The sequence below is a fragment of the Mixophyes fleayi genome, chromosome 10 (genome assembly GCF_038048845.1).
Source record: "Mixophyes fleayi isolate aMixFle1 chromosome 10, aMixFle1.hap1, whole genome shotgun sequence".
Lineage (NCBI taxonomy): Eukaryota > Metazoa > Chordata > Amphibia > Anura > Limnodynastidae > Mixophyes > Mixophyes fleayi.
Genome location: NC_134411.1, coordinates 40,282,303 through 40,306,650, shown reverse-complemented (window position 1 = coordinate 40,306,650; position 24,348 = coordinate 40,282,303). Strand labels below are relative to the sequence as shown.

General features: G+C 44.6%; 1 protein-coding gene and 3 non-coding genes across 4 annotated transcripts; all 4 read left to right on the top strand.

The window, feature by feature from the left end:
* Nucleotides 1-856: 856 nt before the first annotated feature.
* On the top strand, nt 857-24,348 carry IPO7 (importin 7). Its single transcript, XM_075188514.1, has 25 exons — nt 857-1,073; nt 7,890-7,971; nt 8,396-8,549; nt 9,175-9,333; nt 10,083-10,239; nt 10,341-10,430; nt 10,858-10,952; nt 11,448-11,532; nt 12,383-12,517; nt 12,733-12,832; nt 14,589-14,665; nt 15,188-15,304; nt 15,932-16,021; nt 16,689-16,854; nt 18,004-18,164; nt 18,684-18,812; nt 19,398-19,464; nt 19,545-19,670; nt 19,774-19,871; nt 20,236-20,331; nt 20,468-20,688; nt 20,844-21,049; nt 21,311-21,514; nt 21,920-22,036; nt 23,217-24,348. The coding sequence occupies exons 1-25, from the start codon at nt 990-992 to the stop codon at nt 23,312-23,314; spliced, it is 3,114 nt and encodes a 1,037-aa protein (XP_075044615.1). The 5' UTR covers nt 857-989; the 3' UTR covers nt 23,315-24,348.
* LOC142104710 (small nucleolar RNA SNORA23) lies at nt 12,006-12,186 on the top strand. The gene has a single exon (XR_012679653.1). It is a non-coding gene; the product is annotated as a small nucleolar RNA SNORA23 (small nucleolar RNA).
* Nucleotides 16,128-16,308, top strand: LOC142104711 (small nucleolar RNA SNORA23). The gene has a single exon (XR_012679654.1). It is a non-coding gene; the product is annotated as a small nucleolar RNA SNORA23 (small nucleolar RNA).
* Nucleotides 18,311-18,491, top strand: LOC142104709 (small nucleolar RNA SNORA23). The gene has a single exon (XR_012679652.1). It is a non-coding gene; the product is annotated as a small nucleolar RNA SNORA23 (small nucleolar RNA).

Below are 24,348 nucleotides of genomic sequence, written 5' to 3'. Positions count from 1 at the left end.
CACTACTAAATATATAAGTACATCTACTGTGGGAATTCATCCACGGACACATATGTGAGAGTTATGGGGAATGACAGGATGATATTGACATAACAGTCAATGGTAGAAGCAGAGTGAGATAAATAATTACACACCGTAAACAGGCCAGACCCTACAATTACAGTGAGGAGATTACACTGGACAGCTCCCTACACGTACAGTCACACTGGTGACATTATACATGGTGATACAGGACAGGGGTGCAGTGAGGTAATATGGCTGCTCCCTGCAGTTACAGTCACACTGATGGTGACATTATACATGGTGATACGGGACAGGGGTGCAGTGAGGTAATATGGCTGCTCCCTACAGTTACACTGATGGTGACATTATACATGGTGATACAGGACAGGGGTGCAGTGAGGTAATATGGCTGCTCCCTGCAGGTACAGTCACACTGATGGTGACATTATACATGGTGATACAGGGGGCAGTGAGGTAATATGGCTGCTCCCTACAGTTACAGTTACACTGATGGTGACATTATACATGGTGATACAGGGGGCAGTGAGGTAATATGGCTGCTCCCTACAGTTACACTGATGGTGACATTATACATGGTGATACAGGACAGGGGTGCAGTGAGGTAATATGGCTGCTCCCTGCAGGTACAGTCACACTGGTGACATTATACATGGTGATACAGGGGGCAGTGAGGTAATATGGCTGCTCCCTGCAGTAAGAGACAGTTATACATAGTGTGTGAGGAACAGTTACACATAGTGGCAGTATTAGATACTTACACTCTGAGGAGTCTGAATAGACTACAGTTCCCGCCATGCAGCGCGGCGGCCGGAAGTGACGTTCGGTGACGGCGAGGGGACGGATCTATCCGGGGCCTTGGCGCTCTCCTTCCTTTCGCGCCGGGCGCTGGGCTGTGTGGCGGCTCCATGTGCGCAGCTCGTCTCTAGCCCAGGACAGTGACCGGGAACCTCCGCCTCTCCGCCACCATGGACCCCAGCGTACTGATCGAGGCCCTGCGGGGCACCATGGACCCGGCCCTGCGGGAGGAGGCCGAGAGACAGCTCAACGAGGTGAGAGCTGGGGCCCCTGACACATGGGGGGGCCCCCGGCCTGTCACATCCCCGGCCCGGCCAGGCCATGTGCTCTGTGTGTCACACGCATGTGTTATGTATGGTCACTCGCGCTGGGCCGTGTTCTCTGCCTGTCATTGAGAACATGGTTACATGTATGTGAGCTCGCGCTCCATCACATGTCCTCATGTGTCCGTCATAACATGTCCTGTACATGTGTGTGTGCGTAGTATGTGCTGTGTGACTTCGGGGCAGAGAGATGTCAAATAGCAGCCGTCACAGCAGCTGGGTCCTGGGAATGTCACATATGTAATATATCGGGTACTGCCAGCTATAGGTGCAGGGGCCCCGGCGACCCTTGGGGCCCCTGGGGGCGGGGCTTTTGGACTTTTGGGATCCTTGATTAAAAATTGTGCTCATTGTTACTGTGAATTATTAGTACATGTTACTGCCACATGTGGTGATACATATAATTCTTACATCCTGATTCATTTGGTTTTTTTTTTCTTTGTACATATGTGTCAGAGCCCCAGAATACAGAAGTTGTGATGTGCACAGACCCCTTCCCTGCAAATGAACACAATTATTTCTGTTACATGAGCTGTGTGGGGTCATTTCTGGTGACTAAATGGCATGTTACCCTGTTAGTTGGCTGATTTCTCACACTGGGAGTTTGCCTTTATTATGTTGCGGTCACTACAACACTATCATCATCATTTATTTATATAGCGCCACTGATTCCGCAGCGCTGTACAGAGAACTCACTCACATCAGTCCCTGCCCCCATTGGAGCTTGCAGTCTAAATTCCCTAATATAGACACACACAGACACTATAAACTTACTTAAGTATACTTGTTGAAAGCAGAAAGTAGCGTTTGTGATAGCTTGTCCGTTATCTCCACAAACTGCCATTGGTAGACTGTATTTCTGGTTTAACACAATCAGAATGCATGTGTTCTCTGTTACCTTCCTTTTATTAGCATAACATGTTGGTAAATAGAAAGTTTGCATTTATAGAACTGATGATAAACATTTATATTTAACATTTCTTTACTATTCTGGAAAATTATAATTCAGTTACACTGAAAACACAACTGGGTGTTGTAACTACAGCCATATCCGTGCTGCCTTTAGCCGCTAGTAATCCGTAGAGGGGCAATGTGACATATGATGACTAGTATGTCTCGGAGCTGTTTCCGTTTTCTGGTGTCCACTAAATGAAGCTGCATCTTTGACAAAGCTAGAACAGAACGGGCAGCTTACTTTCTTTTTAAGCTTCCAATTTTCACTTCTGTAATCTACATTCCTTCCAGGCCAGTCAGTCTGTGAGCAGGCTCCGAGTATGTTGCTGGGTCATAACTCTCCTCATCTTATCCTCTTCCTCCTTAGTCATTTCCTGCCTAAGATACCCAGGCAGATGACTCAATGTGATCATATAACAGCTGTATGTGAAGCCGGCCTCATGGTAATAACGTTCATGTGGCCTCTGGAATGCTTCTAAAGCGCTCAGACGTCGTCTTTGAGTTGGTTTCCTGAATTTAACAAACAAGAAAAAAAATGCAGTAGATTACTACTGCATTTTTTTCTTGTTTGTTATACCAGTTGATGTGACGGGGACGCAGACCCTGTGCAGTAGTTTTTGTCCCCCACCCATTTTTGCCTTAAGATTTTATTTTGTTGTTATTGGTTTCCTGAATTTGCCTGAGAGCTGCGTTAAACTAGAAGGAGCATGGTCTTGGATGTAAAATGCTGGCAAATTAGTTGTAACAGTTTCTATATGTATGAAGTACATAAAATAGTTGCTTTCAATTCTTGTAACTGCGGATAGTGAACGTCTGTTGTATCACAACATTTCAGCATAGAGAAATATGTAATTGAACTTGTGGTTAGAAGAAACTCATCAATCGGTTTGTTACCCCCTAATGCAACTTTTTGGGGTTTAATGTTCTTTGCACAGATCTAGGTTATAAAATAGCCACAGACACTAAATGTAAAACCTTTTTTGGAATTATTTATAATTAAACTAGTTGTGACCTCACATTTTAAGGCTTGCACTCTTGTCTCTGTTTGGAAGTTTACATTTAATACAAACTTTATTAAATAGCAAAGTAATGTTCCGCAATTTAGGAGTGTGCACAGCTTTTCTAATGCCTTACAGAGGAATCGTGTTGTCATCTTTTCCATTAATTAAACAACTGTCTGAAAGTTCTGCCTCTTTACTTAGTTTGGTGCAGTGACTATTCTGCATGATTGTAGTGAGCCAGAGCTGTCTGGTTATGACCATAGCTACATTTGTTATACGTAGGAGTCAGTCTGCCGAATATATAACTAATAAAAGAAATATATGTTCTTGAGCTTGTCAGATAGGGGATATACAAATACATTGGAAGACTGCTTCTGTCTTCCAGCTGGACAGCTCTGTATTATGTCCTGAAACATTAATAAAGTATATGTTCTGATTCTATAGGATTGAAACATCTATATATACCACCATAGCTTAAGCTGGATATACACTACAGAATTTCTCCTGATGTGGTATCATTAAGGATTTTACTTAATGGCTCGAAGTTCTAATCAGCAGCCAATTCATGCGTACACACATACGTGATTTTACATGGTTTACCTTCAGATCTGTCATAATAACCATCTGCTGAGAAGATTGTATAGATATCTGCCTGCGCTGCTGGTCATGAGTGCGTACACAGTGTACACACTAATGTGATATTCAACCTAAGTCGTTAATCGTGTGATTAGCACGATAATTGGGTCCAAAACCTGTAGTGTGTACCCAGTTGTATTAGCTCTTTCTCTATTGCATTGTGATCTAATGTAACTGTGCTATAATGTACAGATCAGTATAGTCAGACATTGTGAGCCATCCGTATTGTCATTGGCATAGTCTACTTATTTTCTAGACACAAAGCAGTGTGCAAATGACCTTGTTGTTTCTTGTTCCTATAAGGTTAGTATAAAACTTTCTAGTGTTGAAGCGTTGTGCAGGGTAATGGCCGAATTAATCTGCTCTGTTCTCCAACATCCGTCCGACTGCTGATCATGCACCGCCAGCGCGTAGATAACTACAGAGCATGTCAAATGATTAGTCAGGCTGTCACTTTCCTCTGCATTCAGCACATTCTATATAATGTATACTTAAATTGGCATTCATGCTTTATTGATGTCCTCTTTAAAGCTACTGTCACTGAGATTTGGGTCTGGGCAGAGAATCTGTTCTTTTTGCTCATCCTGGGTTGTTCAAGTCATTGGTGCATCCAACACTAGAGAAATTTCTAAACACTAATTGTGCTGATACCAGATCACTCTGTCCATGTTTTTCGATTTGTATGAGATACTATTGGTGTCTTATATATTCAATACTACCAGCGAGTAACGTCTATATGCACTTACATGCGCTAGATTTTGACAGTTACCGGGGGATGCCTCGCTGGATTCATAGTAGCGTCCGCGAGGCGTAATACCTCATTGTATCATGACCTGCAGCAAGGGATAAAAGTGAAGCTTTGTTTAGTTGTGTGATAACCCTTCAATTTCCAGAGTTTAGTTGCAGCCTGCATGGCGACTGTTGGGAAGAAGTCATGTATGTGTGACTAGCAGAGTTTCAGCTCCGGTCTTGTATGTATGTGAAAAGCAGCGGTATGACTGGAGATAGATGGTGGACAAACATCAAAATTAAACAACCTCTTAATTACTACTGTTAATCTGGACCTGAAGAATTGACCAGTCCTTATATAAGGAATGGCTAATGATGTTCTGTTCATGTTGAAGATTGTTGCGCTTCGGCTCTCTGGCGTGCAGAATAACTGGCATTAATTTCAAGTCTGAAGATTACATATGTAAACATGTCCAGTAAGGACTCTGTTATCAGACACTGCAGGACAAGTGGAGCTGTTCTCCTCTTGTGTCACTGACTATAAACCCTGCCACTTCACAGCCATTCTTCCATCCGTGCCATTCCTCCATCAGTGTGATGCCAAATACGTTATATCCCAGACTCCTTTGCGGTCTATTTTAAATGCCCTTTGGTGACCTCTTCCCTCTAAGTGTGTGGGGGAGCAGGGCAGTCTAACATTGAGTGGGTGATGGCACAGCTATAATGTGGGTGGTGAAAGTTCCCACTGACCACAATCTTCCCTCTCTTGTGTTGATAATCACTGTGTGTATAGACATTCCTGTAAACCGTTTCTATTACAGCGTCTCGCTCTGTCTGTTTAGTGGGCTCCCTATCTTTCAATGGTATTGTTAATTTTTGGATGATTTGCTTTCCTGTCAGGGTACTGTGCTAAGGACACCGCGTATCTGCACAATTGATTCCATATCCGAGAGGACGCTCTCTGCGGGTGGCTCTGTCCTTGACAAGCTACCAGAATAAAAGGCAATAATTGAATGCCCTGCGGTCAGATCCACGCGCTTGTCCTTTTAAGAATCTGTCATAGAAACAAGCTTTTAGAGGGTGCAGTGTCGGCCGTTAATCACCTCGCTAGACTGCTGTATCTCTGGACCTTCAGATCACATTCCTCTTTACTCTGATTTAGCTGTTAATCTGCTGCCTGTTCCCATTGTATTTATAGTCTGGCTTACAAGCTATGGGAGATGTGTAAATTATATTATTTCATTATAAAATTGAATGCCTGCGTAGCCATAGTCTGCAGATTTCTGCTGTCTAAGCAAAATTCAATGTGATGCTGAAAATAAGTTGATTACTTGGTTTACAGGACTGTGACGCATTACAATTAACAATTGAGGTCTGCACTTAAGCGGTTACCCCCGGCTAATACTCCTTTTTTTTTTTTTTTTAATCCTGTAACGCTGATGAAATCTGGATGGCAACGTGTGGAGAGCACATCTTAAACTTAGTGTAGATCGGAGCTGTACCCAGGGGATGTGCTGTAGATGCGGAATGAGTATAGGACCGATGTTCATATTGACCGAGAACAGTCAGACAGATTGCATGTGAGGTACAGGCTGAGCTGTTAGCACTGCCGGCTGGGACATCCGCTGCCCTGGGATGATGACTCAGCGTGTGGAGAGCTAGACTGACCTCCTGTGCCCCTGCAGCAGACTTACCTAATGGCTAAAAAATCCCCTTCCCAATTAGGAGCTTTGTTCCTGTTTAAGCAATCATTGTGTAACCTTTCATGCCTCTAAAAGGTGGGGATCTCTGCTGGGAATATCTCACTGTGCTGTGAAGGAATGTTTACTAAAGGGTCCAGGATCAGTCCACTTTATACAGCTATTTAACCATGGGACAGCAAGTGTCAGTGTATGAGCCTGTTCACTATAAAATGTGTCTCCTGGGCCACAGGTTGTACCCATCTCAGACCTTGTGTACTATAACAGAAGATAAGATCAAATATTCCCCTGCAATATAGCTGCTGTTTTTATTCACATAGAGCGTAGTATAATGCTGGGCTAGGGACACTGTAGATGTACATGTGCAGTTATAATGGGTAGAAAACTTGCTTGTTCACTTGTTGTGAACAGTAGAATCGCCCAGCTTTAGATGAACATTACTGACTGTACGACCAGCTCTTCTCTAATCAGCAGGAGTGTTCTTTGGGTCAGATGTGGCCCTTACAAGTTTATTATGGTTCCCACCTTCCCTGAAAGCTCTATAGACTATTGAATGACATTTTGAGCAGGTGAATACTTGGCACTGACCTGCAGGATCCCCATCTGTGACACTTATTGTATCAAGTTAGGCCCAAATCTTTATTTCTGTCCCTTTTTATAAAAATATGACCGAGGGTTCAGCTGAGCGGGATTCTGGGCTATATTTAGGTGTAAGTTATTTTCCCACTAAGGTGTTGTACAGAAATGTCATTGTACACAGCTTATGATTTCACGGTGGCAGACTGGTGGCGGTGATCTCGTCACGGTGGCAGACTGTATGGTGGCTACGCGGTCATCGCGTCACGGTGGCAGACTGGTGGCGGTGATCTCGTCACGGTGGCAGACTGTATGGTGGCTACGCGGTGATCTCGTCACGGTGGCAGACTATGGTGGCGGTCATCGCGTCACGGTGGCAGACTGGTGGCGGTGATCTCGTCACGGTGGCAGACTGTATGGTGGCTACGCGGTGATCTCATCATGGTGGCAGACTATGGTGGCGGTCATCGCGTCACGGTGGCAGACTGGTGGCGGTGATCTCGTCACAGTGGCAGACTGTATGGTGGCTACGCGGTGATCTCGTCACGGTGGCAGACTATGGTGGCGGTCATCGCGTCACGGTGGCAGACTGGTGGCGGTGATCTCGTCACGGTGGCAGACTATGGTGGCTGCATGGTGATCGCGTCATGGTGGCAGACTGTATGGTGGCTGCGCGGTCATTGCGTCACGATGGCAGACTGTATGGTGGCTACGCGGTCATCACGTCACGGTGGCAGACTATGGTGGCTGCATGGTGATCGCGTCATGGTGGCAGACTGTATGGTGGCTGCGCGGTCATTGCGTCACGATGGCAGACTGTATGGTGGCTACGCGGTCATCACGTCACGGTGGCAGACTATGGTGGCTGCATGGTGATCGCGTCACGGTGGCAGACTGTATGGTGGCGGTGATCGCGTCACGGTGGTAGACTGTATGGTGGCGGTGATCTCGTCACGGTGGCAGACTGTGGTGGCTGCATGGTGATCGCGTATGGTGGCTGCGCGGTGATCTCTTATGGGATAGTTTGGTGAAGTGAGCACAATCCCTCACCCTCCACTGTCCATTGGCATCTATGATCGCACCCAGTTGGCTGCAATGTTGCCTTACATTGTGTGGTTTCTTTTTCACTGATTCACCTTTTTGTCTTCCAGTCCCATAAGTCTGTGAACTTCGTGTCAACCTTGCTGCAGATTACAATGTCTGAGCAACTGGATCTACCTGTAAGACAAGCAGGCAAGTATGCGTGTGTGCCCGTGTGTTTACCTGTCTTTGCTGCCAACAACTTAATTTCCAGACCAGTCACGTGTTCTTACCGTAGTTACACAGATTGCTTTAAGATTGGACTAACATGGATTTAACATGTATTGTCTGAACTTTTACAACACAGCCTGCGGTTAGCAAACAACTTTCTACAGTCCAATGCACTTCTTTACAGCTTCCATTGTATTGCAACGTTTTCTTTTAAATGACGTTTATATGTAGTTCCACTGTAGTGCTGGCTGTGATACTTTAATTGTATCTTTAACATTGGTATTTGTCATTTGAAATGGTAGAATTGGCGCCATTATAGCCAGGTGTATTCTGTGTATTTAGTATATAAACCATGCTGAGTTTGTGGTAGTGAGACTAATACACATTTACTATGCTCCCTGTGCAGGTGTTATTTATTTAAAGAATATGATCACTCAGTATTGGCCGGACCGTGAAGTAACCCCGGGTGAAGTGCCCACTCACACTATCCCTGAGGAGGATCGTCATTGTATACGAGAGAACATTGTAGAGGCCATTATTCAGTCCCCAGAACTGATTCGGTGAGTGAGCCGTCGTTCGTCCTCCGGCTGTAGTGTCTGCCAGGTCCATGAGCCAAACATCGTCTTACATCTCACAGAGTAACGACACACAGATCTGCAGTGTAATGTCCTGAGATCACAATCGTCACCATTTATTTATATAGCGCCACTAATTCCGCAGCACTGTACAGAGAACTCGCTCACATCAGTCCCTGCTCCATTGGAGCTTAGTCTAAATTCCCTAATATAAATAATTGTTTGGGATGGTGTTTTTTTTTTCCTGTGCTGATTTCATTTCAGCTGCTCATATTAAGACATACGGAGGAGCATTTCAGAGTCTGAGCAATATCTGCACAGTGCAGTGATCTTAAAGCTACATATAACAGTTAATATGTTAACAGCAGTTGGTTGTAACCTGGGCAGTCACATCACTCCTCTAGCTAATCTTATACTAGAGGTGACCTGGTTGCTGTATATATTATGAAAAGCTAAGCATAAAACTTAGTGTTTCTAGGGTACGGTCTGATTTGTTGCAGTATTTTTGTAGCAAGGGTTATATTTATTGCTCCACACACGTCTCTGTGAGCTGGAGGCAGAAACGCTTGTTTTATTCTGCTGTATCACTTCCTCTCATTCTTCATCCCAGGGTCCAGCTGACCACCTGTATCCACCACATTATTAAGCACGATTACCCGAACCGCTGGACTGCAGTTGTGGAGAAGATTGGGTTTTATCTGCAGTCGGATAACAGCGCCTGCTGGCTGGGGATCCTGCTGTGTCTTTACCAGCTGGTGAAAAACTATGAGTAAGTGCTGCAAAGCCTGTGCTCTCCATAGTGTGGGCTTCATGCCTTAGTCTTTAGACGGCATCTTAATGTGCGAAACAGCCATCTGCTTAGTTTCCAGCCTCAGAAACGATTCACCTAAATGGGAAACAATAAGCCGTGTACTAGTCGGCTCCAAGCTAAGATGCACTGACACTCAGTACTGCGGGCTGGAATGTATCGGAGAATAAGAATAACTTGTAGCACCTGTATGAATAGATGAGGCCACATCTAGACTTTACCATGGAGCAGATCTTGTCCCAATGGGGTGCACTGTTATCTGAATGTCCAGGAGTTAGTATACAGTTGTAACTTTAGCTGCTTCCTGGACTTCATCCATTGGTTCGTCCACTGCATTAGTAGCTGATGGTCCCTTTTTGCATCAACCACAGTTTAGGTTATTGGAATATAAATGGCTGGCTAGGGAGTACAACCCCCTGATTTCAACCACTATTGAGACAATGGTTGGCGTTATCCCTGACACTTGCGTATTGGAGACCAGGAATGTAACGGGATCCTTGTGCAAAGATAGGCTGCGTTGCGTTCTGGGACAGCTGACAATGTAAAGGCTGCGCTCGTGGTGTGTGGTTATCATTCATGATTGGGTCAGGCAGAAGGATGGGGCCATTAAATGAAGTAGCAGAGAAAGATAAACTGCTTATCTACTTGTTGGTAGGTATATATCCCTGCGTGAGTTGTTACATGGTGTATGTGCTGTGGTTTTACTCCAGGTATAAGAAACCAGAGGAGCGGAGTCCCCTGATAGCAGCCATGCAGCACTTTCTGCCCATGCTGAGGGAGCGTTTTATCCGTCTACTTCCTGAGCCCTCCGAGCAGTCTGTCCTCATCCAGAAACAGATCTTCAAGATCTTCTACGCACTTGTGCAGGTGACTGACACATCCGCTCTGTGCTGAGGCCAATAGATAGAACTGTGCAACATGGTAAGTCTGAGACTTATTGTGACTAAACGCTCTTCCTTGATTTGCAGTATACGTTGCCTCTGGAGCTTATTAATCAGCCTAATCTGGCTGAATGGATCGAGATCCTGAAGACCGTTGTGGATCGGGATGTGCCTGCAGTGAGTATCTCCCCCAATGTTTCATGTCTATTTTGTTAAAATAAGAATACACAATAAGAACATGGCTTAGTGCTGTCCTGCAGTTGTGTAAATCTAGTACTGTATGAATGTGTTGCTTGTACGTCTAGCTAATACGTGTTTATGTGCTTGGCATGAGATGGGTCCTACACTCGTACTTATGCACTGTATAAAACACCGCAATGTACCCCCTGCAATCACCACTATCTATGGTCAGTCATCGCTTTCTGTAAACTTTGGGCGGAGACTGGCGTCTTGGTAGAAATATTGTTAATTCCTATGTGGCTCCGTTCACCTTGAGCTGGGCGTAGCTATAAGTGCGTAAGGGTAAACGGAGACAGTTTGTTCTCTCTGTACAACATTGTCAGTGGCTCAGTCCTTCCTGTTCATCTTGTTTGTTCTCTGATAGGAGACCCTCCAGGTAGATGAGGATGACCGGCCAGAGCTGCCGTGGTGGAAGTGTAAGAAGTGGGCTCTGCACATACTGGCCAGGCTGTTTGAGAGGTGAGTGTGGAGGATTGGGGTACGCTTCAGACACAGCAGAAGATTGGTCAGGAATGATAATGACAGATTAAGTTGGGAAGCTCCAGTTTTTAGAGGACATTGCTAGTTAAAGGGTCACTTAGCTAAATAATTTAAAACATTTTTACAACTTAATAGCAGTTAATTGTATATGTATGGAAGTACTTCGATAACCTCTAATTGTGTAGTTGTGTGTGGGAGGGACAGGGAAGTGTGGTGGGTGAGCTGGGCCCCCGGGGTGAGTATTAGAGAGTTGTATATCTGCAGCTTCTCACTGTTAATGTTTCTACGGCTCCCATGCAACAAACTACATGAAAGTTCTGTTAAGAATTAAACTGAACTTGAAGCATAACTGAGCTAATAAAGTCCTTCTAGGGACAGTTGTGCTAGAAAATTGTTGTAAAATGGGTTTGATTATTAAACGTTGCAAATTGGTTCTGTATTGTAACATCCTCCTCTCTCCTCGTTGGGCTCTAGGTATGGAAGTCCAGGGAACGTCTCCAAGGAGTACAATGAGTTTGCAGAAGTTTTCTTGAAAGCTTTTGCTGTTGGTGTTCAACAAGTAAGTGTCCAACTTAAATGAAACCTTATTTCTAAGCCCTGACCCAAAATGTTATCTTGGTATAGCTCATATCAGTATTTGGCTTAAGAGAAATAACTTGAAGTGTCTTGTACGTTTGTTGTATAAATGTAATGACATGGTTGCTGTATAGTGCTATGTGCATAATGTCTGGTAGAGCAGTGGCTGCAGGGAAGTGTGCACAGTGTCAGTCTGTGCCTGGTAAAGCAGTGGCTGCAGGGATGTGTGCACAGTGTCAGTCTGTGCCTGGTAGAGCAGTGGCTGCAGGGATGTGTGCACAGTGTCAGTCTGTGCCTGGTAAAGCAGTGGCTGCAGGGATGTATGCACAGTTTCAGTCTGTGCCAGGTAAAGCAGTGGCTGCAGGGATGTGTGCACAGTGTCAGTCTGTGCCTGGTAAAGCAGTGGCTGCAGGGATGTGTGCACAGTGTCAGTCTGTGCCTGGTAAAGCAGTGGCTGCAGGGATGTGTGCACAGTGTCAGTCTGTGTCTAGTAGAGCAGTTTGTTAGCGTCTTGCTGGCTGACTGCTCCACTCACACAAATCCTGCGGCCAGAGATCAACATGAGATCATAGTACTGGTCTAGTGACGTCTCCTGGACGCTCCCACCACTGGCCAGCCTCCATACTCTCGGACATCTTGATTGTAAATATGCAGAGTCTTTGAAAAACCGAAGTGAACAATAATCCAGCACTCTTATTACAGGTTATGTATAGTTTGAACAGTCTGTTAGCACCCATATATGTACTTTAAGTCCAATGTATAGAGCACGTTAATTATCTATCTCCATGTCCCAGGTGATCACTGATGCATTATGATGTACGTTCTTTGTGCAGGTCCTGCTGAAAGTTCTGTACCAGTATAAAGAGAAGCAGTACATGGCTCCTCGCGTTCTGCAGCAAACACTCAACTATCTCAACCAAGGAGTGTCCCATGCCATTACCTGGAAGAGCTTAAAGCCCCACATCCAGGTGAGTGTGACATCCAACTTGTATGCTGCCATTATAGGTGAGCAATGAGCCATTTGTGGGAGTGTCGCTGGCGGTGAGATGAACATTGTTGTACCAGAAGTGTTTCTTTAAATGCCGTCCAATTTTCTTTTCTACATTGTTGAATAAAGTATAAACTGGCTCTTGATAGAGTTCTGGCCACTAATTGACGGGCATTTACTCTTCTGTAATCTCAGGGCATAATTCAGGATGTCATTTTCCCACTCATGTGTTACACGGATTCGGATGAAGAGCTTTGGCAGGAGGATCCGTATGAATACATCCGTATGAAATTCGGTATGGACCCCTTAATATATAGGCCCATAGTGTCATTTCTGCAAATGAAAGTATCTGGTTAGATACACTATCTAGTGGTGTACCGAACATGTACCGTGAGTCTAGCTGCCCCCAAGGCACTTACCTCTTCCTGGCATTGCAGTCCTTTCCCGGCTCGCTGTACGCTCTTTACTGAGGAGATCTCGTGAGAGTGATACTCACGAGATCTCAGTAAGGAGACTACAGCGCGCCGCGGAAGGACCACAGTGAAAGTGCTCAGCAGCATTGATCGGGCCGCGGGCGCCCCCGCTCCTGACCGATCAATAATGCTGCTGAGCAACTTCAAGGGCCCCCTGGATGCCCGAGGCCCCTGGACTGTAGCCCAGTTAGCCCTAGAGTTAATCCGGCCCTGACTGTGAGGGGAAGTGTTCTCCCTTGGCCTTTCAGAGGAAGGTGGTGTGTAAGAACAGTGGTTCCACGTCATTGGTCCACTAGCAGCAAATTATTATTATTATTATTAATTTTTATTTATAGGGCGCCACTAGGTGTCCGTAGCGCCGTACAGGGACAAACGAGATTACAATACGAGGTGAGACAGCACAGTACAGTAAACAATAATCACAGTAACTCAGTGAGCTCAAAGCACCGCTAGAGGGGCGGAGGAGGGGAGAGGGGAAGGTCCGCCAACGACTGAGTCCAAGAGGGAAGGCACGGATGACAGGGATACCCCTAGAGGGGAGAGGAGGGAGCGAGAGGGGACGCGGGAAAGAGGGTCCTCAAGGAGGAGGGCTAAGTAGCTGGAGAGCAGAGTTAACAGTGGTGAAGACAGGAGGAGAGAATACCCTGCTCAAAGGAGCGTACAATCTAAGGGGTGGGGTAGACAGACAGAGACACGGGGGAGAGATGGAGGAACTAAGGATAAGGGGGGAGGAAGAGGCAGAAGAAAAGGTAGGAAGTTAAGTGTGAGACTGGAAGGCTTTAAGAAAAATGAGTTTTTAAAGCCCGTTTGAAACTGGACAGATTAGGGAAAATTCTGATGGAGGGGAGGGAGCTTGTTCCAGTGGAGGGGGGCAGCACGGGCGAAGTCTTGGATACGTGCGTGGGAGGAGGTGATCAGGGGGGAAGAGAGGCGACGGTCATTGGCAGAACGGAGAGGGCGGGATGGAGCATGAATAGAGGAGGGTGGAGATGTAGGGTGCAGTGGAGTTGGCGAGGGCCTTGTATGTAAGAGTGAGGAGCTTGAACAGGATTCTGTAGGGGAAGGGGAGCCAGTGAAGGGATTGGTAGAGGGGGGAGACAGAAGAGGAGCGGCGAGAAAGGAAAATAAGCCTAGCGGCTGCGTTAAGTACAGATCGAAGGGGAGCGAGATGAGTGGGGGAGGCCAGTAAGGAGGAGGTTGCAGTAGTCCAAGCGGGAGATGATCAGAGAGTGAATAAGACATTTGGTGGCATCTTGGGAGAGGAAGGGCCGGATGCGAGCGATGTTGCGCAGCTGGAAGCGGCAGGATTCAGCAAGAGAGAATGTGGGGGCCAAAGGGGAGAGAGGAGTCGAGGATGACACTGAGGCAGCGAAGTTGGGGGACAGGGGAGATAGAGGTTAGAATTATACAGTGAAATTAGAACATAGAACAACCCTCTATCTGCAGTATGTACAGTATAATAATTACATATTAGCTGTAACTCACTCTGCTCCCGCTTCCCCGACGTGTAGTTCGGTATGTAAGGTTGATATGTACAAGATGTTTTCCGTGTTGTCTAATACACCATTCCTCTTTCAGATGTGTTTGAAGACTTCATCTCCCCGACCACTGCGGCCCAGACTCTGCTCTTCACGTCCTGCAGTAAACGAAAAGAGGTTCATCTCCATTAACGTTTTCTTACTCATTGACTAGTGACTTCCCCTCTGAATTATCCTATTGTACATTCCCCATCCATGTATAATGTCTGCAGGGAGCACGGTACAAATCAGTCATATCATAGGGGTATTATAAACACATGGCCTCCTCTGCAGGGGAGGGTGGTGGCGGTCTGATTATGGGTTACACTCTATGCTCTTGGTGCCCGGGCACAGACGCTAGGACCACAGTCTTCACTATAACACCTCTGTAGCACCAGCTCCACCTCTTGTTTTTTTGGATTGTACACAAGCAATGGGACAACTTCATGAATTGTAATACCCTTACAATTTAGAGGATGCCCCCATTATCTCCCCCATACTTAATCATATATATTGTGTTCCACTACCAAATTATGTTAAATGTTCTGTCCTGGAAAACCCTAAAGCTTGTTGAGTGTTAAATTTATTTCATCTTATCAATGTGCTGTTTGTATCCCCCATGCTGCTGTTACATTATTAACACCCCTCTTTCTGTCTCAGGTCTTGCAGAAGACAATGGGATTCTGTTACCAGATTTTAACTGAGCCGGCTGCAGATCCCCGCAAGAAAGACGGTGCCCTCCATATGATTGGGTCCTTGGCAGAGATTTTACTGAAGGTACGGGTAACAGAATTGCCAATATTGCGGATTAACTCTCAGTTAAATCTAGTTAGCAGGATAACAAAACATGAGGACCAATTATTGTGTTTTCTTAACGTCCTTTTACAAAAAGAAATGAAACCAGTGTAAGGCAGAGAAGTTGTGGGGTGATGAGACTTACAGTATAAGTATGTACTGGATACTTGTTATACAGGAAATGCTATCTGTAATTAGTAAGGGATATTATGGGGGAACTCATCCACGGAATGTATCCGTGTCGTCTTTAGTCACTAAGGAATGTTTCCCCTCACACTGGGGGCTTTGTTTCGCCTTCCTCTGGATCAATGCAATTGGAATTTATGAAAAGTTGAGCTCAATGGACCGGTTCCCCAATCCCTTGAATTGAAGGGGGGGGGGGGAAAGCATTCTGAAATTGCTTCCCCCTTCATATTCATCCATGGCCACAGTGTCGATGACACACAATCGCCCATAAAGACAAATGTCGGACAGACGCGTCTATCACAGGCAGTGCTAGGGTTAGTGTAGTACGGACAGCTGGTTTCTTACCAGGTATTTGTGATGCAATGTGATTTTGGTTATCCCACATGGTAACTGACCTAATTACGAATTTATTTATTTTTACAGAAAAAGATCTACAAAGATCAGATGGAGTTTATGCTGCAAAATCATGTGTTCCCCCTCTTCAGCAGTGAGCTTGGCTACATGAGAGCGAGGGTAAGGCATTCTCCAACTTTCTCATGGTTATTGATGAGTAAGCGTACATTACAACTGATGGCTGTGCATAGTGTAAGTCTGTCTACTAGAGCTGTGCGCAGTGGCTGCAGGGATGTGTGCACAGTGTCAGTCTGTGTTTAGTAGAGCAGTTTGTTAGCGTCTTGCTGGCTGACTGCTCCACTCACACAAATCCTGCGGCCAGAGATCAACATGAGATCATAGTACTGGTCTAGTGACGTCTCCTGGACGCACCCACCACTGGCCAGCCTCCATACTCTCGGACATGTCCATGCTTTGAATTAAAGGGAAGGTGGAAACACATGCTATAAAAGCAAACTACTTCTGATTAATGAACGTTAGTTTTCAGTACACTGAGTTAGTGGGAGTACTATATAATAGTTTTATGTGACACTTGACAAAATTAAGATGCCTGCTTATAATTACCAGTTTCATTGTGGATCAAAGCTTTTCTAAGGCATTTCATTTTGAAGGGGGACAACAATCATACTTCAAAAGTAAAAACAAAAAGAAAAAGAAACCGTTCTCTGTAACCTAAAAAATTTGTAAAACCGTTCAAGCGTCACTTAAATGCACATTACTTGTGTTATCTGCCAGGAAGGCAGTGTTACGGTGCTGTCCTATTTATGTTCTTACGTACTGACTGCAGGCATGCTGGGTTCTTCACTATTTCTGTGAAGTGAAGTTTAAGAACGACCAGAACCTGCAGACTGCTCTGGAGCTGACCCGACGGTGTCTCGTCGAGGACCGGGAGATGCCAGTTAAGGTGGAAGCCGCCATCGCTCTCCAAGTTCTCATCAGTAACCAGGAGAAAGGTGCTTCCTGTCATGTGATACAAATGTTTATGTAATCTGCATTATATGTATTAATTCAAATTTGTTTCTCCTTTGGGGGACACTTACCTTGGGGTTAGACAGAGTGACACTTGGTTTGAATGAAAGATACAAAATTTCTTACTGGATATACTTGGTCTATACTTTCACCACTTACCATACATACAGTCAGTGAAATACTCACCTATTTGTAATCCGCATACATGCTATAACCAACAAATCTGACAGTAAAGCAGGAAGGAGCTGGGGGCCGTAGGTAAGGGCTTGGAAGGTCACATGCAGTCCTACAGTCACCTTTTGTTCCTCACTGTGGCTCAGTGTTTAGCCTCACAGCACTGGAGTCATGAGTTCGATTCCCAATCATGGTCTTATCTGTGTGGAGTTTGTATTTTCTCCCCATGTTTGTGTTGGCTTCCTCCGGGTGCTCTGGTTTCCTCCCACACTACAAAAACATACTGGCAGGTTAATTGGCTGCTATTAAATTGCCCTTAGTCTCTCTTGGTGTGTGTGTGTGTAAGTTAGGGCATTTAGATTGTAAGCTCCTATGGAGCAGGGACTGGTGTGGGTGAGTTATCTGTACAGCGCTGCGGAATTAGTGTCCCTATATAAATAGATGATGATGAACGTCTAGGAGAGCTCTGATTTGACGTTAATGTAGAGTAAGGAATTCTTGACTTTTCGAAATGTAGCGGCTTTAAATTCTTGTTTGGTTTCTGTGCAAAGTTTATAGTTGTTTAATAAAGACTGTTGTGCAGTAACTACTAAATTATTGAAACAGAACTTGCTAAATAAAAATAATTTAGTATTATGTAAAAAAAAACGTTCATGGCTCTTAGAATATAGAACTAAATGTAGCTTTCATCTAAAAGTAACAATCCCCAAATCCTGTCTGTATTGCACACAAGTAGACGTATGTCAGCCATAACAGGCCCAGTATTCAATGAGGTGTACATGGGAGCAAACACTGACCGCTCAAAGTTGATGACATTGATACATATATTTGACTTTATATTACAATTAGTTGATTTGGCTTGGACACTTTTCTCCTTCAGTTTTGTGTTTTGGCAGGTTGCAATTTTAGTAATGTGAGTTTCTATAGGAAGCGTTTATAGTCTGATGTTTATGTTACAGCCAAGGAGTACATTGCCCCATTCATCAGGCCGGTGATGCAGGCTCTTCTGCACATCATCAGGGAGACGGAGAACGATGATCTGACTAATGTCATTCAGAAAATGATCTGCGAGTACAGCGAGGAAGTCACGCCCATTGCGGTGGAAATGACGCAGCACCTGGTGAGTGTCCGGTTATGTCCGTATCTGTTGGTGTTGAGTCCTGTTTCATAGGGAACCGGTCATACACTTCTAAGTTGCATGTGTCACATGTTGAAATGAGAGAACATGTATAACAGTGTCAGTCTGTGCCTGGTAAAGCAGTGGCTGCAGGGATGTGTGCACAGTGTCAGTCTGTGTTTAGTAGAGCAGTTTGTTAGCGTTTTGCTGGCTGACTGCTCCACTCACACAAATCCTGCGGCCAGAGATCAACATGAGATCATAGTACTGGTCTAGTGACGTCTCCTGGACGCTTCCACCACTGGCCAGCCTCCATACTCTCGGACATGTAGGAAACTGTATTATTAAGACTGTAATGTATACTCTTATTTATGGGGCCAGCACTGTCTGAAATGGTCTGTAGTGAGGATCTAAAATCTTTAACCCTTTCATTACTAGAGGCAACAAGATTGGTAATAACTTTCCTTGCAATGTTCTACCTAAAGCTAATGTTTGATCTGTTTTTTCCTCCCCAATTTCCAGGCAATGACTTTTAATCAAGTAATTCAGACGGGTCCTGATGAGGAGGGCAGCGACGATAAGGCTGTGACAGCGATGGGAATTCTCAATACTATTGACACCTTGCTCAGCGTTGTGGAAGATCACAAGGAGGTAGGCAGATGTTTTGCTGACAGATAATTTAAAGATAAAGCAATATATAAGTTTTTTAGTAGAGCGTTTACAAATCGATAAATGAACCAGTTAAAATTAACTGATGGTTTGCTTGATGGGCTGATTATCTTTGATGCGTGAATCGGTTGTGTGATGCTTTCACAGCTGCGAAATAACTAGAATGTAGCAAGACAAATATAAGTATCAGTGGAGACTCGGCACAGTTCTGATAAGTAGTCATTGAAATGGACGCTATTAAGGTTATAAAGTGCAGTCCTGTGGGAGGGATGGGATGATTTGCTTGGAGCAATCAGTGATTGTTCATCTGTGGTCACCTCATTTTTGCTGATCTTTTTCCTAGTACTGCTGAAATATCTTTGTGTTGCACAGTCATGTGATATGCCCAATCTGGTTTCCCAACAGTGAATAGCCGCTTAGTAACATATTCTCCAGTTATGGGGGAAGTTAAGTGTCTGCAGGTTGCGTCCCCATTTATCAGTGACTACAGTTTGATGGATCATGCTTCATATGATTTTATTACTGGCAGCTCGGTAACTGGACCCATCTGTCTCTTGTATTACTCAGATTACCCAGCAGCTGGAAGGAATCTGCCTGCAAGTCATTGGAACGGTCCTGCAGCAGCACGTTCTAGGTAGGTGCGGAGTGTTGTGTTCATGGCTGTGTGGGGCCCAGTTATGTCTCCCATTGACGTCCCAAGCTTTGTGTTTGTAGAGTTCTATGAAGAGATCTTTTCCCTGGCGCACAGTCTGACCTGCCAGCAGGTCTCCCCTCAGATGTGGCAGCTTTTACCGCTGGTCTTTGAGGTCTTTCAGCAGGACGGGTTTGATTATTTCACAGGTTAGAGAACACTTTGCTTCAATGTTTAACTTCGTAGGGCCTGAAGGGTGGGTAGCGGGGATCTTACAGAAAACACTGACTTGTCTGTTTCTCTGCTGTGCAGATATGATGCCCCTTCTACATAATTATGTCACCGTGGACACAAACACTCTCCTCTCGGACACAAAGTATCTGGAGATGATATACAGTATGTGTAAAAAGGTAGGTGGCCAGAGTAACGGGATCTGCATTGCTGCAAATGGTTAACGAGACGTGCACATCGTATGACAAGGAGCTAACGGTACTGCTCAGTTCCCTGCACCAATCCCCTAAAACAAAACACTCACTAAAGCAACTCCAAATCCTTTTCTGAGCTAGTTTGTAGCTTAATGGTCACATTCTAGGTGCTCCCCTCTCCTTTTCCCTTTTTTTTTGGCCTGTGCAATCACATTGGACATATGGTTCAATTCATGTATTTACGCCCGGCACAACTCGCACTTGTCCTATAACAGAACTGGCAGACTGGGGCACACAGGTTTTTGGCTTTTTGCAATGCTATATAACTCAGACTTGGCTTCCGTTGTAGGTGCTGACAGGAGTGGCTGGGGAAGATGCAGAATGTCACGCAGCTAAACTACTAGAAGTCGTCATCTTACAGTGTAAAGGACGCGGCATTGACCAGGTGAGATGTAATACAACCCTTGTGGTAGGTGTATGAGGCTGGCGGTGACCACCAGGCTTCTAACGCTTTCACTGATGTACACCGAGGCTGCGTCTTCCAGCCAGCGTGTCATATCTTCTGTCTTTCTGTCTCACAGTGCATACCGCTGTTTGTAGAGGCTGCTCTGGAGAGGTTAACTCGGGAGGTGAAGACAAGCGAGCTTAGAACAATGTGCCTGCAGGTGGCTATAGCTGCTTTATACTACAGTCCCCTCTTTCTTCTCAACACCCTGGAAAACCTGCGTTTCCCCAATACCGTTGAGCCCGTCACAAACCACTTTATCAAACAGTGGCTGAATGATGTGGACTGCTTTCTGGGGTAAGTGTCAGCTTGCTGGTTCAGCGTTCGGTTATTATAGGTTAGGCATTGTATTTTGCTTTCTCATTGTTCTTTGATGATAAAAAAATATAGCAAGTGATCAGTGACTGACCTTACAGCTGGGGTACTAGATGAGAGCTGTCTTTTCTTCTCAGATTACACGACAGGAAGATCTGTGTCCTGGGTCTCTGTGCTCTTATAGAACTTGAACAAAGACCCCAGATATTGAATGAGATCTCCTCACAAATCCTGCCAGCTTTCATCCTCTTATTCAATGGTCTGAAGAGAGCTTACGCCTGCCATGCAGAGCAAGAAAACGACAGTGACGATGATGAGGATGGAGAAGAGGACGATGAAGCCGGTAAGTAAAGCTTAACCCAAACATATAAGATGTGCCTGGCATAAGTAGTTTCTGCCTGTTCAGATATTTCACTGCAAAAATTAGTGCCAATGTGGGACGGAAACTGACATTTTTTTATACTCCTGGTAGAAGATACGACTGCAAGTGTTATGTACAAGGATCCGTCATCGCTGCAGAATTTTTTGCCTATTGTTTAAAATTTTAGTGCCCTTAGGAGAAAGTGACCTAACCTGGTGGTCGTCTTGTTTTCTCCTGTTGCAGAGCTGGGCAGTGATGAGGATGACATTGATGAAGATGGTCAGGAATACCTGGAGATTTTAGCAAAACAAGCTGGAGAGGACGGCGATGACGACGACTGGGAGGAAGACGATGCAGAGGAAACGGCACTAGAGGGTTATACAACTCTTATTGATGATGACGATAACCCCGTGGATGAATATCAGATATTTAAAGCTATATTTCAAAGTAAGTCACCCCTTTAAACAAAATCTCCTCTAGCAAAAAATCCGACCAGTTTCACTGTTGAGGGGTTGATAAATCTGATTTCTTTGGTGACTTGATACTCGCTGCCTTTGGTTTTTTTTTTTTTTTTGGTTTTTTTTTGCTTCTAGTAAACCACAATCTGTGGTTAGTGTGGAACCAGAAGTTTCAAGATTGACTAGGCCAGCTGGGACTTTTAGTTCCACGTCTTGATACAGGTTGCTAAACCTGCCGTAGTGCATGAGTGTACAATGAACCGTTTAATAGAGGGTTCTATTAATGTAGGGGACTGAATTGTGATCTGAATGTGTGAATACCCCATTTGGGGGAGACGGTGGGACACAATGCTCTGTATGGACTTCATCAGCGTGTAAATGTGTTCTATTTTAGAGCTGCAAGGACTGGACCCGGCCTGGTATCAAGCTCTCACCCAGGGGCTAAGTGAGGAGCAGGGGAAACAGTTACAAGACATCGCAACGCTGGCAGAACAGAGGCGGGCAGCTCATGGTAATGACGGATCATCCGCGCTACAGTGTAACATCACAAGAATGTGTTAATGTCCTGCTTTTCTGTAAAGATCTTTGTAAATGCTGTAACATTGTCAGTATGACAACACACAAACACACGGTTCAGTTTGTGCGTGAGGAAGTTAGCATTGTATGACATGTTAGACAATAAGGTAGCCTGAATGTGTCCCAACCACCTAAGGGTCTCCCTTGAACCTACATGTCACAGCACATGATGGGATGGAGACACTTAGTTCTGTATATGAAGGATAAACAATGGCTGCTACGTTTGGTTATGTTCCTCTGCATTTGGCATCTGTTAACATCACCCAACTGAATGAACTTTGTCTATAAAAAAAAAGTTGTAATTTGTGATGCATTTGGTCTGAGCTATGAATGTGGATAGTAGATGTTGGTGCTTCATGTGATTCCTCTACTGCAGTCACTTCATGATTAAATTATCTCTAAGAACCATTTCTGATTCTGTATGTGTTTGTGTCCCTCAACTGACAGATATGTCATTATCTTCTAAACTACTGCCTTTACTAGAGCTCTACACCTGAAATGCAAGTTGGCTTATATATAATTCCTACTAATTGTGAAAAATAGAAGTTTCAAAAGCTGCTCTTGACAGTTGAGGCTGTGATTGTGGAGGAGCTCTTCTCCTGTGCACAGCTTACTTCCTGTTAGTATTGCAATTAACAGACACTGCAGCCGACCTTGGGAAGAAAATAGCTGCTAATGGGGAACTAATATTTTGAACGTAGATGCACCATATATGTAAATTTCTCCACTAGCTATGTGGGGGGCACAGATGTTACTGTTCATAATGGAGTTTAAATCCAGAAACAGGGCCTTCAACTGATGGTATTATAAACGCTCCACTTACAGGCAGGATGAGTTTTAGAAGTCTGATATAAGATTGTGTATGGGAGCAAGATGGAGGTGAAGTGGGAGGAGATGTATTCAGTGTTTCACCTGCATAATGTATTGTCAGAAATAGCAGACAATGGCCGCTTGTCGCGTTGCTTGTGGTTATAATGTGCATGTTGCCGCCAGTTCAGTTCCAGGGTCCCAGAAACCGCCGTAGTCCGTAGTGCTGCACACTGCTGGGACACTGACAGTCTACAGTGTGGAGATTGTTGGCCTACGATACTTACCACTTCCTCTTCTCTCCTCAGAATCCAAAATGATTGAGAAACACGGAGGATACAAATTCAACGCTCCAGTTGTGCCAAGTTCATTCAATTTTGGTGGCCCAGCCCCAGGCATGAATTGAGCTGTCGCTTTCTTTTCCTGCTAACGTGTGACTGATTGTAGTGAAAAAGCTTGTGTTCCTCCTGTAGCGGTTTCAGAACCGGTTCATGTTCTCTGAAGCTTGTTCTGAACTCTGACATCGGAATCTGGAGAGTGTGAGAGCGGCTCATTAACTCGGCCCTGGGACAGCAAACACAGGGGTTTCTTTTTTTTTTTGTTTTTTTTTTCTTCCCATTTCTCTTTGAAGATAGAGCTCAACTTCCAATACAAAGAGGAGATCTGAAGCCTGATGAGATGTCGCGGAGGCAGCTTTATTTTTATTTTCTGTGGGAAAGACCATGAACACGGGGAAAGCGGGACTATTTAAAATCTTACAGTACTCACGAGGGCCAATTTCCATTTTACTTCACCAGTTTTAGTGTACTAGCTTATAACACATTTCTTGCATCAGATTGGTGTTCATTCTTTTATTGTAAAACAAGATGGAGGCAATTGAATTGTAGCCTTAGTTAGGCAGTTTCCATTACCGAATAGACTTGACTGTTCCTAATGTAGAATGTTGAACACTTGTAGCACTACACAAATGATTAAATATGTAAATGAACAACACTTTTATATTGAAAGTAACCTGATCGCCCTGTGTACAAATTGGCAACTTGCTGTTTATATATACAAAATAAGGGATGGAACTAGTCACGGTTTCAAGATTAATTTAAAGTGAACGCAATTTTTTTTTTGTATCTGGTGACTTTGTGGGGAAGTCACTCTGGTTGTGACTTGAATTTGCTGATGTAAAAAGGGGTTAGTAATATTTCATTGCTGCTACAATTGGCAACACCCTCTGCGTCCTCTAGTTTTTTTTTTTTTCCTTCCTTCCTTAAATCTCTAAGTGTACGATTTTGGATACGAAACAGTCATGTAAGCACTAAGAGAAACAGCATTTACCTTCTGACGCATGTATAATTGGACATGAAGCTCTACTCTTAAAGAGTCTGACGTGTGTGGATGAAACATCTATATATGCAATCTATTAAAAAGAAAGATGAATTCGGCTAA

Bases quoted from the DNA above. Each gene is read 5' to 3' on its own strand.
- IPO7 (XM_075188514.1), top strand. From the start codon at position 990: ATGGACCCCAGCGTACTGATCGAGGCCCTGCGGGGCACCATGGACCCG. The intron at 7,972-8,395 runs GCAAGTATGCGT...CTCCCTGTGCAG, and splicing joins TCTACCTGTAAGACAAGCAG to GTGTTATTTATTTAAAGAAT. The intron at 16,022-16,688 runs GTAAGGCATTCT...TACTGACTGCAG, and splicing joins TTGGCTACATGAGAGCGAGG to GCATGCTGGGTTCTTCACTA.